The sequence below is a fragment of the Urocitellus parryii genome, chromosome 3, assembly GCF_045843805.1.
Source record: "Urocitellus parryii isolate mUroPar1 chromosome 3, mUroPar1.hap1, whole genome shotgun sequence".
NCBI classification, from domain to species: domain Eukaryota; kingdom Metazoa; phylum Chordata; class Mammalia; order Rodentia; family Sciuridae; genus Urocitellus; species Urocitellus parryii.
This window is the reverse complement of record NC_135533.1, coordinates 212,442,638-212,464,764: the sequence shown is the minus strand read 5'-3', so window position 1 is coordinate 212,464,764 and position 22,127 is coordinate 212,442,638. Positions and strand designations below refer to the sequence as shown.

Here is a 22,127-nt window from a genome sequence, read left to right as displayed (position 1 = left end):
TTAAATTATAGGTTTTAATAAAATTTCATTTGTTTACATGTACTCATTTTTTCTCTTGGCATACAGTACTATGAAATTTCATCACTTGAACAGGTTCATATATATGTACCACAATAAGGGTACATATTATTTCAATCACCACAGAGACTACTCTGTAGTCCTACCCTCTCTCCCTAATCCTAACCTCTGGCAACTACTAATATGTTCTCTATCACTATAATTTTGTCATTTTTAGAAGTTGCATAACACACAGGAAGTTTAGGGTATTGATTGTTCCTTTTTTAATTGTTGAATAGTATTTCATTGTATGAATATATCACAGTTTCTCCATCTATTCACTTACTGGAAGACATCTGGGTTGTTTCAAGTATTGGTTATTACAAGGAAAATTACTGTGAACATTCATAAATAGGTTCCATAAATAGACACAAGTTTTCATTTCTGTTGATTAAATATCTACAAGTGTGACTGCTAGGCTGTGTAACAGATGTACGTTTACCTTAACAAGACACTGCCAGATTTAGTTTCCAGAGTAGCAGTCCTACTTTACACTGCCTACCAGCAATGTATGTGACATGCAGTTTCTCTCCCTCTTTACCAGCACTTGGTGGTGTCACTATTTTTTATTGTGCCCAGTCTAATAGATGAATGGTGGCCTCAGTTGGTTGTGGTCTCATATTTTCTCAAGTAGATTCTGATTATGCATTTCACAGAAGTACAACAAATTAATTCTTTCATATTAGGAAGTACTCGATGTCTTTTTTTCCTCATTACTGGTAATATTGATTCTGATCATTTGGGTGGGGTTTGCAAGGTTTCTCCAGTGTAAAGTTAGTGTTTTTCCTTTTGTAGTTAAAAATAATCTTTTAGGAATTTTACTTTTCTTATCAACTTTTTCACATTAGTTTTAGCATCCACTGTTGATTATTGCTGAATTGATCGTTACTATATTGTTGAATAAAGTATGATCTTATAATTCCTTCATTCCTTATACATTTAATAGCTGGCATTCAACTGTGATAATATATATCCATCTATATGAGCTCATGAATTCTTATTTTACTCTTAACTTTAAAATCTGTCACTTTCATTTTGTTTGATCTTTTAATTTTCTAATTTTGGCCAGTGAGGGAACCTTCAACAGGCTTCTGTGACCTTCTGACATATTCCCTTATTTCTTTGAATAATTCTTAAAATGCTGGCAAAATGAGGGATTCCAGGTTTACCTTATTGTCTTCCTAACTCTATTCTTGGAATCACCAGATTCAAAAGGATTCCTAATTCTTTTTAATGGATAACGTATTTAAAAAAACAAGTCCTGGGTACTAAGTATTGTGAGAAGATTAAAAAATATTTTGTTTTAGTTGTAGATGGACACAAAACCTTTAATTAATTAATTTATTTATATGTGGTGCTAAGGATCTAACCCAGCAATGTACACTGAGTTGCAACCCCAGCCCTGTGAGAAGATTTTTAACTACTGATTTGATTCTGTTGTAGGTCTTTTTCAGGTATTCTATTTCTTCCTGCATGAATTTTGATAAGTGATTTTTAAAAAAAATTCCACCTCAATTTTTTTATTTGTATAAATAAAATAATTTATAATATTTTGTTATTTTATTTGTTGCATGTTTAATTATGATCTCATCTTCATTTATAACATTTAAAAATCATAATGAATTCTCCAGAAAAGATTTTCTTATTAGCATTTTCAAGGAACCAATTTTTAATGTTTTATCCTCTATATTGTACTGGTTATACATTTCATTAATGTTTTTTACTTTATTATAGTTAACCTTCATTATTAATGGATCCTGTGTTTTCAGATTTGTCTACCTGATAAAAAGTTTTTGTAACCCTCAAATCAATACTTGTATTGCTTTGTCAGACATAGTTAGAGTAGTAAAAAATTTAAATTTCCTCATGCACATGTTCCTGGCTGAGTTAAACAAGGGCATACTCTACCTTTGTATTTTAGCTCTCATATTGTACACAAATGTCCTGTTTAGTAACTTGTTTTTCCATATTGTGCTTTTTATTTACGATTTCATGGTTTTATTTTTTTATTTTTTGAACTTTTTTTTAAAATTTTTTTTAAAAGAGAGAGTGAGAGAGGGAGAGAGAGAAAGAGAGAGAGAGAATTTTAATATTTTATTTTTTAGGTATTGGCAGACACAACATCTTTGTTTGTATGTGGTGCTGAGAATCAAACCCGGGCCGCACGCATGCCAGGCGAGCGCGCTACCGCTTGAGCCACATCCCCAGGCCCAATTTCATGGTTTTAAATGGCCCATAAGTGAAGGGCTTGGTGTTCCTAAGTGCAAGAAATCTGTGACGTGCTTTAAGAAAAGTGTGTTAGATAAGCTTCTGTATGATTGCTCTTGGCCGTGTTAAACATTAATGAATAATATACAACACAGAAGGTATCTTTTTTCTTTTTTTAATGGCACTGAGTACTGAGCCCAGGGCCAAGAGTATGCTAGGCAAGCATTCTACCACTGAGATACATCTCTTCTCCCCTCCCATATAAGATTTCTTTAAACACAACCACACAGAAAATAAGATCATGTATTGATTGGTTGATGAAAATATTGTGATTGAGGCTTGCAGTAACCTATTCCTGTACTTCCCACAGGAGCAATGACTCCTTGTAGGTTTATAAAATATAACTACTGCAAATAATGAGAAGTGACTGTATCTTATTCCTTCTCTTTTCTTTAGGTTTTACTGCTCTTTCTAACTTTCCAAGTTTGAGGACTATCTCATTAATTTTAAGTTTTTCTTACTTTCTAATATAAGACAAAGGTAATGTTCTTCTCCTAAATACTCTTAGTGGCCCCTGTTAAAAATGCTAATCTTCATACTTAAATTAAGACTCTAAAACAAATCAGCAACTGATTTTCTTATTACTATTAAAAATAGTATTCTTTAAAATAAAATTTTGTTTCCATACCTGTTCTTGTATTCGCTGTTCCAAACACTTTAATAATCCAACTGCATCTTTAGTGCCTAGAGCTGTCAGTTCAGTCTGAAATGTAGCTAGCAAAACATTGCGCTCCTTTAAGAAAACATGTTGGAGAGCAAGTAGAAATTCCCCTCGCCAGTCCGGGAGGCTCTCTTGAGATTGAGAATTATCATAAACCTAGCAGAGTATAAATAACAAAAGTTAGGTTTCAAATAAGCATGTTTTTAAAACATTCTACTAACCAAAATAGGTATTTAAAAGAACGTATGTATTTTTGAGTCTGAAAATACATACAATAATTTATGTGAAAATTCATATAAAAAAGAATTTAATTTACAAAGTTCATTATTGTCATTAAAAATAACAATGCTACATAGAATATAATATTCTTTGAGTACCTCAGATTCCCTTTGCACTTGTATTTTGGTAATTAAATCCTTAAGAGATGAGATGATATTAAGGTAAGCTCTTCTCTCTTCTAGCCAAAATTCTGAAACCTGTTGAATAGAATGATCTTCTCCATCACCAGATGGTGACTCAGTGAGAGAAAGCACCTGCATGCCCTCATTATGAAGAGCTCTCAGTAATCCCTAGAAACCAAAATCCAAAAGCCAAAGTTATGACAACTTCTCCAAATACTGAAAAAATGAGAGCTACAAAGACAAATATTAAGCAATATAGCATTATGAAGCAAAATAGATTTAGAAAAGCAACTGCAGAAAAGAAACTCCAGGCACCTTTACTAAATGCCTTCTTCCTGTGGAGAGCTAAGTCAATTGCAATAGATGGTCTATGATTTCCATAGCTTTCATCTCTAAGTTCCTTCAGTTTAGCTAATGTACTCTTCCCAGATTTAATGATTAGCCATTGATTTGACCAAAATAAATACTGTGAGAAAAACTTCCATTCCTTGAGACTGCTTTTATAATTTTGGCAAACAAAAACACCAATAATAAAAATTATTTTTTTAAATCTTCATAACATAATTATTTAATATATTGTATTTTATTATCTGTGGAATATGGGAATAAAATGAAATAGATTCTCATGGATTTTTTTTTCTTTTAAGTCATTTATTTTAGCCTGTTTTCATTTGAAGCATGAGGTGAGTGTTACCCTTTGCTTCTATTTGATGGGTGACTGTACTAGACTTTGTTTGAGCAACCAGGGATGCTACTTCCAACATCCTTTTTCCTCAATATCTAGTTAACAGAGAATTGACAAAAAGATCTGGTCACTGATCCTGGAAGAAAGGAGGGAGTGGAGGGCAGCATATTTTCTTCCTCTCTCTCTCCCTTTCTTCGATCTTTCTTGCTATATCAGAGATCCAGTATATAACTTTAAATAAACTACTATGTTCAACATAGAAATTATACAGGCTAAGTTTACTAAAATATATTATGTTTCAGTAATATTTATCTTTTAGTACCTTTATTTTCTTTGGAAATGATTCTGTTAAATTTTCACCTTCTTCTCCTCGTCCTTCTGATGCTGTGTCAAATCCCTGATTTTGTGTAAGATAAACTCCCTGACTCCAGTCTGATCCAGAATCTAAAATAAAGAAAACAATCATTTGTTGTTAAACAAACAAACAAACAAAAATAAAAAAAAATACCCTCTCCAAACAAAAATAACACGTTTTAATCAAATACTATAAACATTTCAGAATTTTATATAACTTACCACTGGAATATATTTCTCTAGTTTGGTAAGCATTAGAATACATTAGTTCAGGCATCAAGGATCCCTAATTAGAAAAAAGAAACAACATACATAAATATTTTTGTTTTAATAAAAACAGAACCCAATGAACTATTTTGCTGTTATAATGCTGTAAAAAGAAAAAAAAGGAAAGAAAAGAAAAAAACTCAATCTAAGCATACTTGAAATGAAACTATCTATGATTTATAACAAGTCTATAATTTTTTCCTTATGGATATTACCATAGTAAGAAGAGATATTATTTAAGGAACCATAACAAGTTGTAAATTTACATAAGAACTCTATTATCTAATACAATGGGGAGATTTAAATTCTAATAGTATAAAGAAGAGATATTTCCCAAATTTCTTTTAAAATTTTTGCTTAAATTTTGTTGACAACAGTGGAAACTCCCCCCACATGACAACAACAAAATAAATACCTCTTTAGGTCTCAGACACTGTATCACTGCCTTCAATGTACCACACTCTTCTGTCAGTAACTCAACAGCAACAAAATGTTCCTTCTTTAAAGTTTCAGTTTCTGAAATATGTCTGGATTCCATATCCAAAATTTCAGCGGCATGAAGTTCTTGTATGTGTTCAATTCTTTCAGTAAATTGCCTAATTATTTCAGAGACTTTTTCTGAGGAACAGCTAGTCTGTACATCAATTTGAATTCCTGCATTTTTAACAAGAATTTGTGGAGTCTGGTTGCTCATGTTGACCTTGAGTATTTGGTCCGTTTGGGATGCAGTGTTTTTACCTACTTCAATAGGAAGTGGCTCTAAGCAGATGTTTCTGTTTATTGGTACTTCAGACTTATCCTCTTTTAATAAGAAGTGGGATAATTTCTTTTTTTCCGCATCAAGTTGATTCTTAACTTGGCTTAAATCTCTCTGAAGAGATGCCATATTGGTCTCTTTTACCTGAAACACAGATGAATTAAGTTGAAAATCTTGCACATCAAATGAGGAACTTACAATGGAGAGGGAAAGAGTATAATTTCATTTATATGTTCACTTGCCTCAGAATAATAGGAAAAACACTTTGGAAACTGTAATACATATATACTTTTGCATGTATGTATGGTCACAGGTTACTACAAAATTGAACTAATTTTATTAGCCTTTACTTTTGTTTCTCAAGGGATTTAAGTTCTCTGTAACAGCAGTTTTTCCGCTTCCTTTACTAGAAGACTAGAGGTTAAAAGCATTCTTCTAATATAAAGATTCCTAGCAAAACAAGCAAGGAGATGGTGAATAGATTTATAACAATGGAATTTTTCAAAAAGACTTGTAAATTTAGTTTAAGTTATGGCTTTGGACTTGTTTCTATAGGACATTTTGAAAGGGAATTAAGATGGGTAGAAATGAATGAATTAGGAGTTATGTTACTTGTCTTACCAAAAGCTCTTTTTGAAGTTTTTCTGTCCTTTCTTTGAAAGTGGCAAGTTCTTCTTTGGTAGCCACCAACTCGATTCTAAGAGCCTCAAGTTCTTCAAAAAATCCACTTTCTCCACTGGCATTTATTAACTCAGTAGTTGTCTGGATAACAGTAAAAAACATAAGAAATACACCATTTTTTTTTTAAAAAGCTAAGTTCAAAGCATTTACACATTCTAATGAAGCTTTTCCAAGACTGACTGCCTAGGGGTTTTAGTGATAAATGCTCTTTCAACAAATAGTGAAACATTTTAAGAACCCATCATTTTGTATTCTTAAGGAAATAAGAAAGATTTTCTGGGAATGAAAGACAAATCATGCCATTAATATATATATATATAAACATTTATAAATTATTGATAAAAATATTCTTTGTGACACTCAAAAGTTTCATATTTATATTACTTTCCTCAAAAGATATCAGCTCAAAGATAATTATTATAAGTTATACCTAAAAAGTTATATTAATATTTTAATAATTATTACCTACAGTAATATGCAATTCCAATGAGCTAGGAAGAAAAAGTATAGTGAATGAAATTATTATCCTTTGCAAATATAAATTAAGTAGACATAAAATCCCAATGTATCAATTAATCTTCTGGGGCAGATAAGACTGAACTTCTGGTACTTGAAATTATAAGTTTATTAAGAGAGGGAACTTGAAGGAAAAAAGTCTTTGTCATGTCTGTCATACACTAAGAAATAACTGCAATTTCTGATCTTTATGTAAGTAGACTTAGGTCAGTTACAAATTTTTCCTAAGAAGAATAAAATCTATTATGAGGCATAAAATTTGCCAAGCTAATAACTTGTTACTCATATTAATTCAATATGAATATATTTTGATATTTTTATAATTGTATCTCACCTACATAACTTTCACAGATTTTATGCCAAAATTGTTTTTGCAAAAGTGTGGTATGACCATTTTATGAAGCTCTCCCCCAACCAAAAAAAATTGTGCTGGTATTAATTAAAAATCATCTATTAATAAACTGTCTTCGGTGCAAGATTAGAATGTATAGAATACTCATGAATATACATTACTGTGGTGGTGATGATTATGGGGTGCACTATGGTACTTAAAAGAGATGATGACATAACATACTTAGTAGAGGTACATTAAGGGGGAAAATACCCACAGAAATTCTAGAGGACATTTGCTAAATTTAATGTTTCCATATTTATTTGAACTGTTCTAATTAATGACAACCCTGATTGAATAAAGATGTTTGAAGATCACAAAATATAATTTGGGCCCATTATGCTAGTGATAATAAAATGACCCTATAGTGTTAAATTTAATCTGGTCTCTATACCTTGAGTTTCTGTGTAAGAAACTGCAATGTAACTTGGTAGGAAATCAAATGAACAGAGTATAATCAACTACTAAGTCTCAGCCAATGATAGTAGGCAACTATGTTTCAGCCAATCATAGGCAATCAACCAATCAAATCACATCCAAACAAGGTCTAGCCATGACCAATCAAGCAATTTCTGAATTTCATTTGTGAGTTCTGCCTCTAAATACCACCCACTGTTGCACAGTGAAACTGTTTGAATCTCTTCTGGTTCTGAGTGTTGCACAATGCATGTAGCACTTTTTGCTCAAACAAACTCCTTAGTTTGTCTAAAGTTCTTTAAGAACAGTATGTTTTTTTAAATAAAATCCCATTATGTATAAATTGGTAGGTGTCAGCAGAACTGTTTGACTTAGTAAATTACCAATCAGCTTAATAAGCAAAGGAAAAAAAAAAGAGTTTCTTAGGGTATTTATGTGAAAAACTCAAATATAAAACTAACCTTGAGAACAAAATCTCCATGAGGGCTTCTTTTCCTTTCTTTTCCTTCTAGTTTTTTCTTACTGTCCTCCAATAACTTCTGCAATTCTATCAGCTTCTTTTCTTTTTCCAAAGCATTTTTCTCTGCAGTTTCCACTTGTTCTTTTTCTGAAATCAAAGTAATATGCATTTCAATCACTTGTCTTTCTAAGTCTGATATTCTCAAGGTTAATGCAGACATATCTGACTCCATCTTGTTTTCTGTTATTTGATTTAAATTCTGCATATTTTCCTTTTCAAGTTCTGATGAAGCTACTCCTTTATCTTGACAGAATTTCACATATTCCTGAACTGCCTCAAGTTGGACTTGACTTGTAAGAGCAGCAGCTACTTTCTCCTCAAGTACTTTCTGTAGGTTTACAATCTTCTTCTGAAGCATTTCTGTTTCAGACTGGCCTTGTTCTTTTATGTCTTCTATTTGTTTATAACACTGGGTAAGTTCTAAGTCCTTTGCGCTAACAGAGCTCTCAAGCTGTAGCAGTTTTGTTTCCAAATTTTTAGAAACTTTGGTGCTTTCTTCAAAAGATCTGAGATACATATTGTTCTCAGGGGGTTTAAGAACATCTTCAATATGGATTACTTCCAGTTCGGGTTGGTCTTTGCTGATATCATCTATAGTCATGCTAACACTTTCATCTGGTATACTTTGGATTTTTTCCTTAGGGTCATGTTCTCTCTTCAAGTTGACTAATTCTTGGGTTAGCTGATCCATTTTAAAATTGGTTTCTTTAAGTACATTTTTTGTGAAGGCCATTTCTTCATTAGTGATTTCTACTTGCTGTTCCAAAGCCAGCTTTTCAGCTATAACCTTTTCCAACTGATGTTTCAAGCTGTCCTCTTGTTCTGAGGGGGAACTGGTATCCACCAACATACTCTGTTCAATATATGACAATTCCTCCTGAAGTTTTTCAATCACTTCATTGAGCTTGTCTGTTTCTTCTTCTCTATTTTTCTTCAAACGTTCTTGATCACTCTTCAGACATTCTATTTGGGCTTCAAGATCCCTTATCAGTTCATTTTTTTCTTCAAAATCCTATTAGTTAATGAAAAAGAGAAACACAGAAAAGTATGTATTCATATTTTAAAATTTTGTTTTATTTTAGGGTAAAAACTTAAAGATGATCAGGCACAAAAGCTGTATGCTTGTCAGACACATTATGTTACTTTCAATATAGACCAACACCTCCCTTATCACATCAAACAAAGACCTTATTTAGAACATCATTCTGGAAGTTCTATTAAACATAAGTGGCTTATGCTTTTAGTATTTGATTCTCTATTAGGAAAATGTCAACATTAGTACATTTTATTGGAAAGGATAAAATACTGAATTAAGTCTTTAACAGATGGCATCCAAAGCTAATCACTCTATTTAACTATATTAGATTTCAGATAATAACCAATTTTAAATGAGTATACCTTGTTATCTGTTGTAAGTCTAAGTTGTTGATGAAAGTCTCTAATTTGCTCATTTAATCGATCAATTTCTACCTCTTTTTCCTGTATTATTTGAGCAAATTTCCCAAATAGCATATGCTGGTCATGAGTAGAGATAGCCTCAGGATCCTTCATGGCAAATCTCAATTTCTCCATTTCATCCTAGTGACAAAAATAACCATCATAGTTGGATGTATTCATGACATGGCATTTTTCACAACATTGTTTCAATTAAGTCTTATAAAAAATACATTTCCTACAATGTACAAGTAAAAAAAATTAGACATAATGTAGATCAATAATTCTTGAAATATTTTCATAAAAGATCTCAAAAATTTAATTATGAACAGAAAATAAGTTCCATGCAAATCTATTTGCTTACTAGTGTTCTTCGAGTATTATTTAGATCTGGACTTAGTAAATGTTTATTATAACTACATAGGAGCAAAACTTATTATCTCTTTATAGAAAAAAAATTTTCTAAAACAGTTACCTTGAATAATTTATTTTCTTGTTCAAGTTCCTGTAGACGGGTAGTGGATTCCTTTTTCTGTATTTCCAATTGCATATGTAGTTGCTGAACTTCTTCATTTTTATTTTCAAGCTCATCTCTAAATTGCTCTAGTTGTTCTTCTAAGTTTGTTATCTTTAATATCAAAATTATGAAAAGTAAAGAAAAAAAAACTTTATACAGATGTTTGTCAAGATAGAATTAAGAATGTTGGGGCTGGGGCTGTAGCTCAGTGGTAGAGCGCCTGCTGTGCACATGTGAGGCACTGGGTTCGATCCTCAGTACCACATAAAAATAAAGATATTGTGTCCAACTACAACTAAAAAAAAAAATTAAAAAAAAGAATGTTGTATTTGCTTTATAAAGTACATATGCTTAATTCATAACAATAAAGTGGTTTTCTAAGCCAGCCATACCTGTATGGTTCCTAGACATGCTCACACTGCACATTCTTTTTTTTTGTTTTTTTGTTTGTTTATTTTATTTTTGTTTTGGCCCTGGGGACTGAACCCAAGGGAGCTTTACCATGGAACCACATCCCCAGCCTTTTTTTTCAATTTATAGTTTTTAGATACAGTCATGCTATGTAAGTTGCTTAGGGTCTTGCTAAGTTGCTGAGGCTGGCCTCAAACTTGCAATCTTCCTGCCTCAGACTTCTGAGTTGTGGGATTATAGGTATGTGCCACCGTGCCTGTCACACTGCACATTCTTAAACTATCTTGCCCAAGCAGAAGATACCTTAAAGAAGGACACCAGGAAATATTTTCTACCATAAGCAGAAAGAGTCACAGAAAGAGTCCACATGCTAACTCTTATGTTAAATTCAGTTTGAATTAAGTCAGTTGCTATTGAAAAGCTTAGAAAAATTGTAGAATTAATTCAGTTATTCTAGTATCAAATAAAACTAACTTAATATAGTCCCACAAATATCTAATTATAATCCATTGAATGCCCTGGCTGCTTTGTGGTTTGATTAAGCAGATGGAAGCAGAGATACACAATAAGGTCAAGAGATCTTTAGGTCTGAATTGCAGAGTAAGTTAACAAAATAATTTTAGTAGAAAATCAGAGAGCTCTTACTTATAGGAAAACAGAAATTTAATTTTTGAAGATGGATTATTAGTAATAAAAGTAAAATAATCCTCTTTGATGGTTATACCAAAAAAAATGAACCTGATGACGAATATTAAGAGCTAATTATTGCTCTATTTAAAAAAATGGGTTTGAGAACATTAGCAGTCACTTTAGCTCACTGCTTCACAGCTACTTAATATTTAATAAATGAATTTATAAACATATATTTACTTGATGATCAAAAATGTTGCATTAACAGCAACCTAAGATGCAGAAGCAGTGTTTAGTAGTAACTGGCTCAGAGCCAACTTTAAATCATTTAGTGCCTAAAAGTTGAAAAGGGGCATATCTTGCTTATATACTGATACATCATACAATTAGAATCATTCTAGCACAGGCAAGGCAAGGCCTTAAAAATCAGCCTAAAAAAAGAAATCAGCAAGGAAAAAAAATCAGCCTAATATTTCTTAAACAGAAATGGTATCAATACTAAATAATGGCTATTATTTATAGAGAATTACTGCTAGGCATGGGTACAAAGTGCTTTATATATTGTTATTTTTTAAAAAGCCTGTAACAACCTTAGGAGCTCTATTCTATGATTAACCCCATTTCAGAAGTGAGGAAGGGAGTTACAGCAAGGAGTAACTTGTCCTGAGGTCACATGTCTACTATGTGGTGAAACCACCTTTTGAACCTGGGGAGTTCCAGTCCTAAACTATAATTTATCCTGTTTCTTTTTTTTTTCTTTTAAAATATTTATTTATTTATTTTTTTAGTTTGTGGTGGTCACAACATCTTTGTCTGTATGTGGTGCTGAGGATTGAACCTGGGCTGCACGCATGCCAGGCGAGCACGCTACTGCTTGAGCCACATCCCCAGCCCCTCCTGTTTCTAATAACTAATGTCTAAGACCTCTACTTAAATTTTTTGTAACACTGATATTGAACTCTGTAGACACTAAAATACATTTAGTGGTGGTACATATATAATTTCCAGGTTAGTTTATTGAAAATTGTGATGACTGTATCGTCTTCAAAATTATCTGACAGTATTTACATCTATTCTTCTCTTCTATAACAAATTTTAATGACAAGGTATTATAAAATCAACATACACATAGTTATTTAAGTTCAAAATTGCTGCCCCACCTCACATGACCTTTTTTTTTCCTTGTGACATCACTTAATAGTCAAATTCTTAGCTCTATGTCTTAAAAGCCCTGCTACTCAAAGTGTAGTCTCTGGAGCAGCAGAATAGGCATCATGTGAGAGCAAGTTTGATGCACAGAATCTTGTGCTGCACTCAAGATCTGCATTTTGGGAGCTGAGGTTGTGGCTCAGTGGTAGAGCGCTTGCCTAGCATGTGTGAGGCACAAGATCTTCAGCACCACATTTAAAAAAAAAAAAAGGTATTTAGTTTCTCTACAACTAAAAATTTAAAAAAAAAGATTAAAAAAAAAAAAGACCTGCACTTTAACAAGATCCCCAGCTGACTCATATGCAGAGAAGGACTGGTTTAAAGTACTAACATTTTTATTTTAAGTAGCTGAACTTGAGACATCACATCAGACTTTAGTTTCTCCAAATGACACTATGGAACATTCTTGTTATTCAAGCAGACTCTAGTTTCAGGCTGTCTTATAACAACACCCAAACCAGAAGAACATTAGAAAGGTTTAAACTTGTTTTACTTTTCTACCAATTGATATCTAGACTATTTGGATGACACTGATTTGTACCTATTTGAGTCTTATTTTATTTTTTAAGTGTTTTTTTTTTTCTCTTAAAAAAAAAAGTATAGGGGCTGGGGTTGTGGCTCAGTGGCAGAGCGTTTGCCTGGCATGTGTGAGCCACTGTGTTCGATTCTCAGCACCACATATAATCAAAAAATAAAATAAAGGTCCATCAACAACTTTAAAAAAATGTTAAAAAAACTTATATATGTTCCACTAATTAGATAGCATATTCCTTGAAGTCTGGTGTTGATTTCACAACTGAACAAAAGTGCTCTACATTCAGAAACAGCTTAATAATGAATGTTGAAAGACAGTCTTTAACATTTTTCACTAACAAGCAAAATATATTCAGTGTTCTGGCATCATAGCATCATAGGGTTCCAGAATCAGTTCTTTCTGTCTGTACTAAGTACTAACCTCTCTTAAGGATCAGGTCACACATTGGCAAATTAGGAGATTTTAGAACAGAACCTATTCCCAGGGAGAGTGTTAAGGGTTAATGGGACAATGCATTTAATATACTTTCTAGCACTCAGCCCTCAGCAAAGTTAACTATTATTTACTATTTCTATCTATAAACTAGAGCTCATTAATTCTACAGAGAGCTAAAACTTACTGATCCTTTTCTCAAAATAACTATTGTCTCCACAATATTTCCTTCTCCTATAAGAAGCTGTTTTCTTCTTTTTATTCATCCCACATTTCTAAATAGTCTAATGAACTTTCAAAAAAATGTTTTATACAAATCTAGGTTTTGGGAGTATTTGAACGTCTCAACTATAATGATACATAAGGATATGTTTATGTTTATACTCAATAGGACATCTGAAAACATTTGCCTAGTTTTCAGGATAGAATGCTTAAGTTATTTTCATTAAAAGACATATGTTTTAATTCTACATTCATACCTCCATTATTCAGTTATAGGTAAGAGAGTGAGTTCTGATAGAATACTCATTATAGTTATTTAAAGCAAGTAAATGAAGGTCAGCTTGTTATTTTAATCTGTATATATTCATTCAACATCTTTGGCTCTGGGTCTCTATCTGTAAAAACTGAAAGTCAGTTAACAGATGCTCTCTATGGTTTCTTATAGTTCTATACTACTAGTACCATGATCCTGAGTAAAAGGTAGATGTTTATTAGAAACTTAATTCAGGAAATTAAGGTGTTAGTAGATATATATTACATTCAAAAGATAATAAAAATAATAGGGCATGGTGGCACATGAATGTAGTCCCAGCTACTCAGGAAGCTGATGTGAGAGGATTGCTTGAACCCTGTAATTTGGAGTTTATAGTCAGCCTGGCACTATACTTAATGGCTTCCATCTCAAAATACAAAAACAAAAACAAAAAAACCTGTGTGTGTGTGTGTGTGTGTATGTATGTATGTATAGAATTAGGGCTAAGGAAATAACTCAGCGATGGAATGCTTGTGTGAGGCCCTTTGAGCCCCAGAACACACACACAAATGAAGAGAAACAACTAGTAAGCTACATCAAGTATCCTTAATCAACTACCACTACTTTTAGATCCAGTTGTGAAGGTTCATTTTTTGGGGGGAGGAGATTATTCAGTATTTAAGATAAATCATTAAGTATTAATTCCTTTCAAATATACAAAAATAGTTACACACAAAAAAATGTGCTCACTGCTTCCATGAAAACTCCAAACCTAATAAACCAGAACTTCTCAGATGTTACATAAAAATGGGAAAACGATCCTTCTCACGGATCATTTCAACTATAGTAATTTCTATGGATTCCTTTTTTCTTCTTTGAACTACAAATTCACTGAACTGTCATTTTAGCTGATGTCTAAATTAGTTTTGTAAACAGATTTTCAAGTACTTATTAACAAATACTTCTACGATATTTAAGCAAAATAAGTATTTGTTAAAATAAATTTAAATGTTCTGAGAAAAATTCTATGGAAAGAGACAAAAACATAATTAAAAACATTTTAAACATTTAAAATTTACTACTATACAATGTTGAGTATTATATGTTTTAGGAAAACTATTAGTAGACAAAGAAAGTTAAAATTACTATAGCTCTAAAGGTAAATTTTCTTTTCTTGTTCTCACAGGGGTATTATTATGTTGCCTAGGCTGACCTTAACCTCCTTGGCTCAAGTGATTCATTCTCCTGCTTCAGAGTCCTGAGAAGCAGGGACTACAGGCATGCACCACCATGCCTAATTGGATCCTTCTCTTTAAGAAGGAGGTAGAAAGGCAACACAGGATAACTTTATAGTTACTTTCTTGTTATTATTATTTTGTGGTGCTGCAGATTCAAACCCACTTTGAGTTAAATTCCCATTCCTAGTTCATTATTAATCTTTTAAGCACAAGCTTCATATGTTGTAAAACAATACTATCAATTCTCAGGGAAAAGTTTAAAAAGAAAAAGGAAAGCAAGTAAACCCAAATTCACAGTAGAGAGGAGCAAAAACTCAATGCCCATAGCACGAACAGGAGAAAAGAGATGCTGCCTTTTGTCCTAACTACTACATTTCTCCACTGTCCTCTGCACTCAGCCCATACCTGCTAAATTGTCCTTTCTCCCTCTCTAAATTTCTTCTTGCTTCAAGGTGCTCACACTAGTTATCCTCTCAACCTGGAATACACTTCCTTCATAAGCTTATCAGTTCACATGTTTATTGTCTTGAAGATCAATTTAGGCACTGAATTGAGAAAGTCTATACTTTGGTTTTATTTTATTATTATTATTTTTATTTTAGTGAGAGAGAGAGGGGGACAGAGAGAGAGAGAGGGAGAGAGAATTTTAACATTTATTTATTTATTTATTTTTCTTAGTTCTCGGCGGACACAACATCTTTGTTGGTATGTGGTGCTGCTGAGGATCGAACCCGGGCCCTAGGCAAGCGCGCTACTGCTTGAGCCACATCCCCAGCCCTATACTTTGGTTTTAGATCACAAACTTTATTTTGTTCAAATGGTATTTTCAAGGTAACTGATTTTAAAATAACTCAAAACATATTTTGTCATTTAAAAATAAAGTGGTAGAGCGCTTGCCTAGTATGTGTGAGGCACTGGGTTCAATCCTCAGAACCATGTAAGTAAATAAAACAAAAGATATTTGCCCATCTACATCTAATCCACACACACACACACACACACACACACACACGAAAGAAAAAAAAAAGTCTTTACCTCTTTTTCTTTTCTGTAGATAGCATCTCGCTCAGCTTGCAGTTGCACTTCTAGAGACAATTCTGCTTTAGCTTCTAAGGCTCCAAATTGTTTCTGGTCCTCTACCTTTAAATATATAAGAATGTTCTCAAATTTTCAGACATTAAATACTGATTATTCAGAGTGTGTGTGTGTGTGTGTTTGTGTTTCCTTTTGGATAAGTTGCAATTCTCTCTGACCAGTTAGGAGGACAAACTCTACATTAGTAAATATCAAAAAGTTACAGATATTCAGTCTTGAATACATTCATAGAGTCAAACAGGAACTTTTGACACTTAAAATGCATTTCTCAGATAAAAATGAAGGCTCTTTCCCATCTGCCCCCACCCTCAAGCTTTCTTATTCAAGCTCTGATGTTTGTGTATCAAACTTTTCTTCATTAAAACACTTAATAAAGTTAACTCAAAATGTCACACCTTTTGAAAATTGTCTGTGCTAACAAGTAAGGCTTGTTCCAGTTCTCTCACTCTGAACTCTAGCTTTTCAATTTCTTCATTCCTCTCTTGTACATCTCTTTGAAGCTGTTCTTTTGATAGAAGCAGCTCACTGCACTTGTCTGTTTTTTCTTTTAGATTATTTGTTAATTGTTCAACCTGAAAATATAATAAACAAAAAAAAATCTAAAAATTTGAAAAGTTCATAACTTTAAATTCATCTCAAAAATCATTTTTTTTCATAAAACATTTTGAAATGCTATATTAATTTCATTTTTTATAAGGATAGCAACTATTATCTCAAACAAAGGTTGATAGTTCCCAAGTTGATAAGAACTAGGCAGCACTAGTAAACAACAAATATTGCTTTTGCTCAACCCTTTTTAGAAAAATTTCTTTCTCTTAAGACTAAGACTTTAGCTAAGAAGAGGGGAAAACCACATTTTGAATAATGTTGAATTATCTAGTAATGGTACAATCATACTAAGACCTATGTCCTTAAAGATGGCAAATTTGTAGAGTACTTACTGACTTGCTTTCAGAATGTGAAGTAAGATAACCTGAAAAAAAATCTTTCATGAATTACTTTTTGATAATAGTTATTTACAAAGCACTTTCAATCTATACATTGCACCATCCCAGAATAGAGATGAGGATGGGTGGTAAGAGAGAGCTGTACATTTAGTGTCTTAATAGTTTCTCCTGCATCCAAAATAAATGATGACACATCCCAGAAATTATCCCTGAAGACTGATATGCAAGTGCCTTCAATTCAATGGCTCTGTGATAGAAGAATACAGGAAGGATTAATAAGATAATTTATGAAATTAGTTCTGATCAAGAGGGAGAGGATGTTCCTAAAAAGATAAGTGATGGTAAGAAATAAAAGAATACTACCTTTATTCAGTGAAATACTTGGAGGCAATTATACAAAATGACAATCATTATTCAGAACATTAAAAAAATGCAAGCTTAATTATAATTACAGGATTAAATTTTAACAGTAATAAAGCTACTGAGAATAATAGGTTGACTAAGTTTTGGATTAAGTTCATGAGAAAATGCTATAAAACAGGTACAATGAAATGGCATATTATAATATGTATTCACAGTTGGAATTTTTGGGTCTTCAGAAAATCAGAAGCTGGGATTAGTTCTGGCAGGGTAAGCAGAGAACAAATGGGTCACCGTGTTCCTGAGGAAACTCAAACATACCTTAAAGTTTCATGAACGAGATAGGTCAACTTTCAAATATTTTTTAAAAAATTATATAGTAGAAAATGGCAGTCAAAGTTCTAGATCTTGAATTATCTTTTGAGTTTCAATGAATAAGTCACTGTTTTTCAAAAGCTAAAAATACATTTGTTAGAAATAAGGGCAATGACTACAAACAAGGGGAATGATGACTTCTATTCTAGCAGATTTAACATTTCATTACAATGAACTTATAGGCATTTTATTCTTCATTGAGGTACTTTTAAGAGAAATGAATCAAGTAAACTTCTTAGAAATTGTAGATAATTTTCAGCAATAAAATTACTTTCAGAAATAATAGTAGTTGAATTTAAGTGTTCACTAAGGGCCACACTAATACTGCTATGCAGTGGGAGTTATTACTGTCTTTATTTTAGAAATGAATAAATAGATTTGAAAGGTTAAGTAGCTTAGTTACTGTCACACATCTACTACATAGCACAGCCATGATCCACACTGGGATTGCCTTATCTCAAGCACAATCTCTTTATAACCAGGACAAGCCATCTTTAGAAATATATATGTGATATATGTATAAATATGTATAATATTTCCCATGTAACATTTGTTTAATAAATGTAGAGTTTTCTGTATGAGGAAAATGGACAGTGGGAGTGACAGAGTAGAAGCAGGGAGACTGGTCAGGAGGCCACCTCACACATATAGGCAAATAATAATGACAACTAAGACACAGGGAAATGAATAAAGGTGAAAAGAATAAAAAGATGTAGTATAAATCTGATCTATTAATGGTTTGGGATCAGGGCTGAGAAGGAGTGGGACTGAGGAAGAATTCTAGAACTTAGCAAAGAAGATGATTTAGAAGGCACAACATTTATTGAGATGAAGAAGGAATAATTTTATTCTTGTCTTTTTGATAAAGGCTAATCAGGAACCAAGAATATGATTCCTGGATATGTTAAAAATGAGACATCTATGTGGAGACAGAGTAGGCAGTTGAAAATTCAAGTACAGAGTTCAACAGAGATGTTAGGAATAAAGGAACAACTGTGGGGCAATTTACAGATGACTGGGAAGAAAATGTAAAAACGGAAGAACGAGGACTCTAAGACTAAGTCATGAGGCACCCCTCATTTATTTTGGGTAGGCAGAAGACAAATAAATACTGGAGGAGAGAGACCACACTCTTCAGTAGGTGTGTCACAGCAGTCAAGAGAAGGAGATACTTATAGAAGACTGTAATGAGTGTCTCCAAATGGTTGAGTAGTATTAAAGACAGAGAGGTGATTACTAGATACAGCCAAGAGGCTTTGGGTAACCTTCATAGGAACAGTTTAAATATACTAAGGGGTATAAAATTCCAAGAAAATACATGAAATATAGAGTTCAATTAACCTTTTATATTAAAATATATTTCCACATCTTGAATCTTATTTATATCTCTTTTTTAACCATTAACCCTTTTTATAAATTCACATTCTGAAACAACCCTTATACAATTTTTGATTTAGAGAAATTACTCCACTTTAATAAGATGAAATACTTTCATGTTTTTTATGGTACTATAATACTGTAATTGAAACCCAACTGAAACTTCTTATACTCTTTGTATATAAATTACACATGATAGAAAAAAAAAAGATGAACTATTTTCCAAATTTACTACATAAATTCAATAGAATATTTACAATAAAATAAATATTTGCTTTAGATAAATTTAATAAGTCTTTGCCTTTATGCTCCATTTCATGACAAGATCTAAACCACCTTCACATACATTTATATATTTACCATGAAATCATGAAAAAAACCTTCAGTTTTAGAAACAAAGCAAAAACCTCAAGCAATCAAATAAGTAAGCCTAATATATTTTATTTACAATAGCAGTTGGGATCCACTTCATTTGGGATAAGAGTCCCCCTTAAAATTCTCATTTACATACTTTACACAATACCTTCTATCCAGTTAAGGTATGATTTATTCCTAATATCTATAATAGTATGAATTATATAAAAATTTTAAACTCAATATTTTCAAAGTATTTAGTAAACTCACCATTATACTTAAAGTACGGATAAGCTTTAGTAAAGATTATGACACTTAAAACAAAAGTTGTAGAAGGGGTAACAACACTATTCTAAAAACCATCTGGTTTGTTAAATATTAGCTAGCATGTACAGTTAAAGTCACCAAAGTCATAAAAAGTGCTGAATAACTTGTAGTCAATCATTCACAACATGTTTGAGAATCAAATAAACCTGGAATACTGAATATGCAGGTATCTTTATGCTAAACACCTTTAGCAATGTTTATAAGTTTCACATTAAAAACAGAAAAAAGATATTTCTCTACAGAATTAGTTGACATATAGAAAACTAAAAATAAGTTCCTTATGGTGTAAGAAAATCTAGAATCCAAGTTTGCTTTTACCTTGCCTGGAACTACTGTCAGTATGTCATGGATGTAAACAATTCATTTAGCTGGTCTAGGTATCACAATACCTATTCTCTCAGATATAATCATTCCATTTTTATTCCCATTTTTATTCAGGATTGGATTCATAAACATACAAAAACAAGAATCTTAAAGACAAGCAGAATATTTTTTAAACAATTCACCTGGCACTGGAGAAATGTAATATTATCTCATTCTGCTTTCTGGAATTAAGAACACAGCCAAGTTGGGACTTTTAGATCAAATTGAGCCCTTTGATACATTTAGGATGAATGGGCAGCAGTATATACCAAACAATAACAAAATAAGGTTCTATTCCGTTAACCTTATTAACAATACTTAAAATTTCATTTCTCATTATACTTATTTGTTAAACTAAATTAATATTTTATACTTACTGAATAAGGAGGGGTAGGCAGTGAAATTTTAGAAATTAGCTTTAATATGTGCCCATTTCTTTTATGAATCAAGTGGAAAATAGAAGTATTAATAATTACTGAGTTATTTTCATCCAAATGTTCACACAAAGGAAAAGGATACGGTAAAGGCACTCGAGATTCAACCTCATAAATATCTTCATCTTGTTCTTCCAACCAAGAGCCATCGAGTTTTACAGTTGCCAAATAGGTCCTGTAAGAATCCATTCTAGAAGATGAAGGAGCCAAGCTTCTTCAATTATCAGTTTTCTACTACATTTAAAAAGTTCCTTTTAGTTTATCAAGATATTCCATTCTGTTTAGTGCTATCAAATACATAAAAAAATTAATTCATACTACTGAACAATAAAAAGGGTGAAAATGTCTGGGGGGGGGGACCTACAAATCTAAAAAACAAAAACAAAACAGAAAGACTCCTAAATGTCTACCAGTCTTTATCCGAAGAATCCAAAATAAAACAACAAAAAACTGCACAAAAACCAAAAGCATGCAAACAAAACACCACTGTTTTACCTAGAGTAGGTAAATCCTTGAAGAATAAAAGAATGAAAACATAAATGTGTAATATGCTGAGCAATAAAACTGCTTTCGGTATCAAATTTGTCTGTAGTAATAAGTAAGCCTTCCAAGCAGAACCTGGCAGGGAAGGTCAGGTTTTAAATCTCCATAGTAGCAATCTTGAGAAACGTAGTTGCAACATTATTTCCCTTGGTCTTGCAGCTTCGCCCTATTTAAAAGGAAAAGCTCTTCCAAACGGAGCTGCTCAAATAGCCTTGCAGGCTGAGCCAGAGGATTCTAGTGAGTGTCCCCTGAGGAAAAGGTCAGAACAGAGGGTGTGGTTTAATGTCTTTACCTATATGTGCACTGACAGGTGGAATGTGAATTAATACGCCCACAAAAAAAGCCTGCCTAACAGGATCCAAGTTCCACGTCAGATCTTTGAAAGAGTTATTTAGAGAAGTTTATAATAATGTGTCTAAGATAAGCTGGTATTTTTCCACCCTACTAAAAATTGTTTTAGTTAAAAAAATGTGAATAAAATGTTTGAGTTTACATTACTAATCAGCTATTCAAGCATATCAAATAATCATAATTATTTCTGGAAATTAAATTAGAATTTCTTTTTGATAATTCCTTAGATGTAATACTTTTGAGCAGCCACTGAGGCTAAATATAGATAATTCAGTTATAACTTATTTTCACATTGACTTATTTATAGAGTGCATATTAAGGAAAAAATTCTTTTTAGAGCCACTTTGAAAGTCGATAATTACACCACTTAAGGTAGCCTATGAACCCTGACTGAAATGTAAAAGCGACAAATTGTCCATAATAGTTAGCTTCAGGTTGTTCCAGAAGCCTGAGCAATACTGAATGAACCAGCCATTCATAATTTTAAAAGATAAATAACTTACTTATTACTAATAAAAGACTCTCAATGATTAAAGTTGTTTTAAATAAAAGAAAAGACTTTCATTTTGGTGCCTTTTTTCCCCATCTGGTAACTGAATATCCTAAACCCACAAAGCCTTTATCTAAATGGAAAAAAAAACATACTAAAGCAAGTGACAGGCTTAAAAAGGCCTTTTATAGCTACTCTGACTACATAAAGTAGTTTCTAAGAGCTAGGACTTAAACCCTTCTCAGCAGACTAGTA

The 22,127-nt window shown here is 32.3% G+C and overlaps 1 protein-coding gene across 1 annotated transcript in view; it reads right to left on the bottom strand.

The window, feature by feature from the left end:
• LOC144253892 (A-kinase anchor protein 9-like) overlaps positions 1-22,127 on the bottom strand; it is a 110,443-nt gene that overhangs the window by 10,629 nt on the left and 77,687 nt on the right. The window contains exons 19-29 of the mRNA XM_077796552.1: positions 16,347-16,523; positions 15,892-15,996; positions 9,885-10,037; positions 9,374-9,553; positions 7,917-8,987; positions 6,072-6,212; positions 5,109-5,594; positions 4,649-4,712; positions 4,395-4,516; positions 3,364-3,555; positions 2,954-3,142 (exon numbers count right to left, since the gene is read on the bottom strand). Coding sequence (XP_077652678.1) covers positions 2,954-3,142; positions 3,364-3,555; positions 4,395-4,516; positions 4,649-4,712; positions 5,109-5,594; positions 6,072-6,212; positions 7,917-8,987; positions 9,374-9,553; positions 9,885-10,037; positions 15,892-15,996; positions 16,347-16,523 — 2,880 coding nt within the window. The remainder of the gene's footprint in view (positions 1-2,953; positions 3,143-3,363; positions 3,556-4,394; positions 4,517-4,648; positions 4,713-5,108; positions 5,595-6,071; positions 6,213-7,916; positions 8,988-9,373; positions 9,554-9,884; positions 10,038-15,891; positions 15,997-16,346; positions 16,524-22,127) is intronic.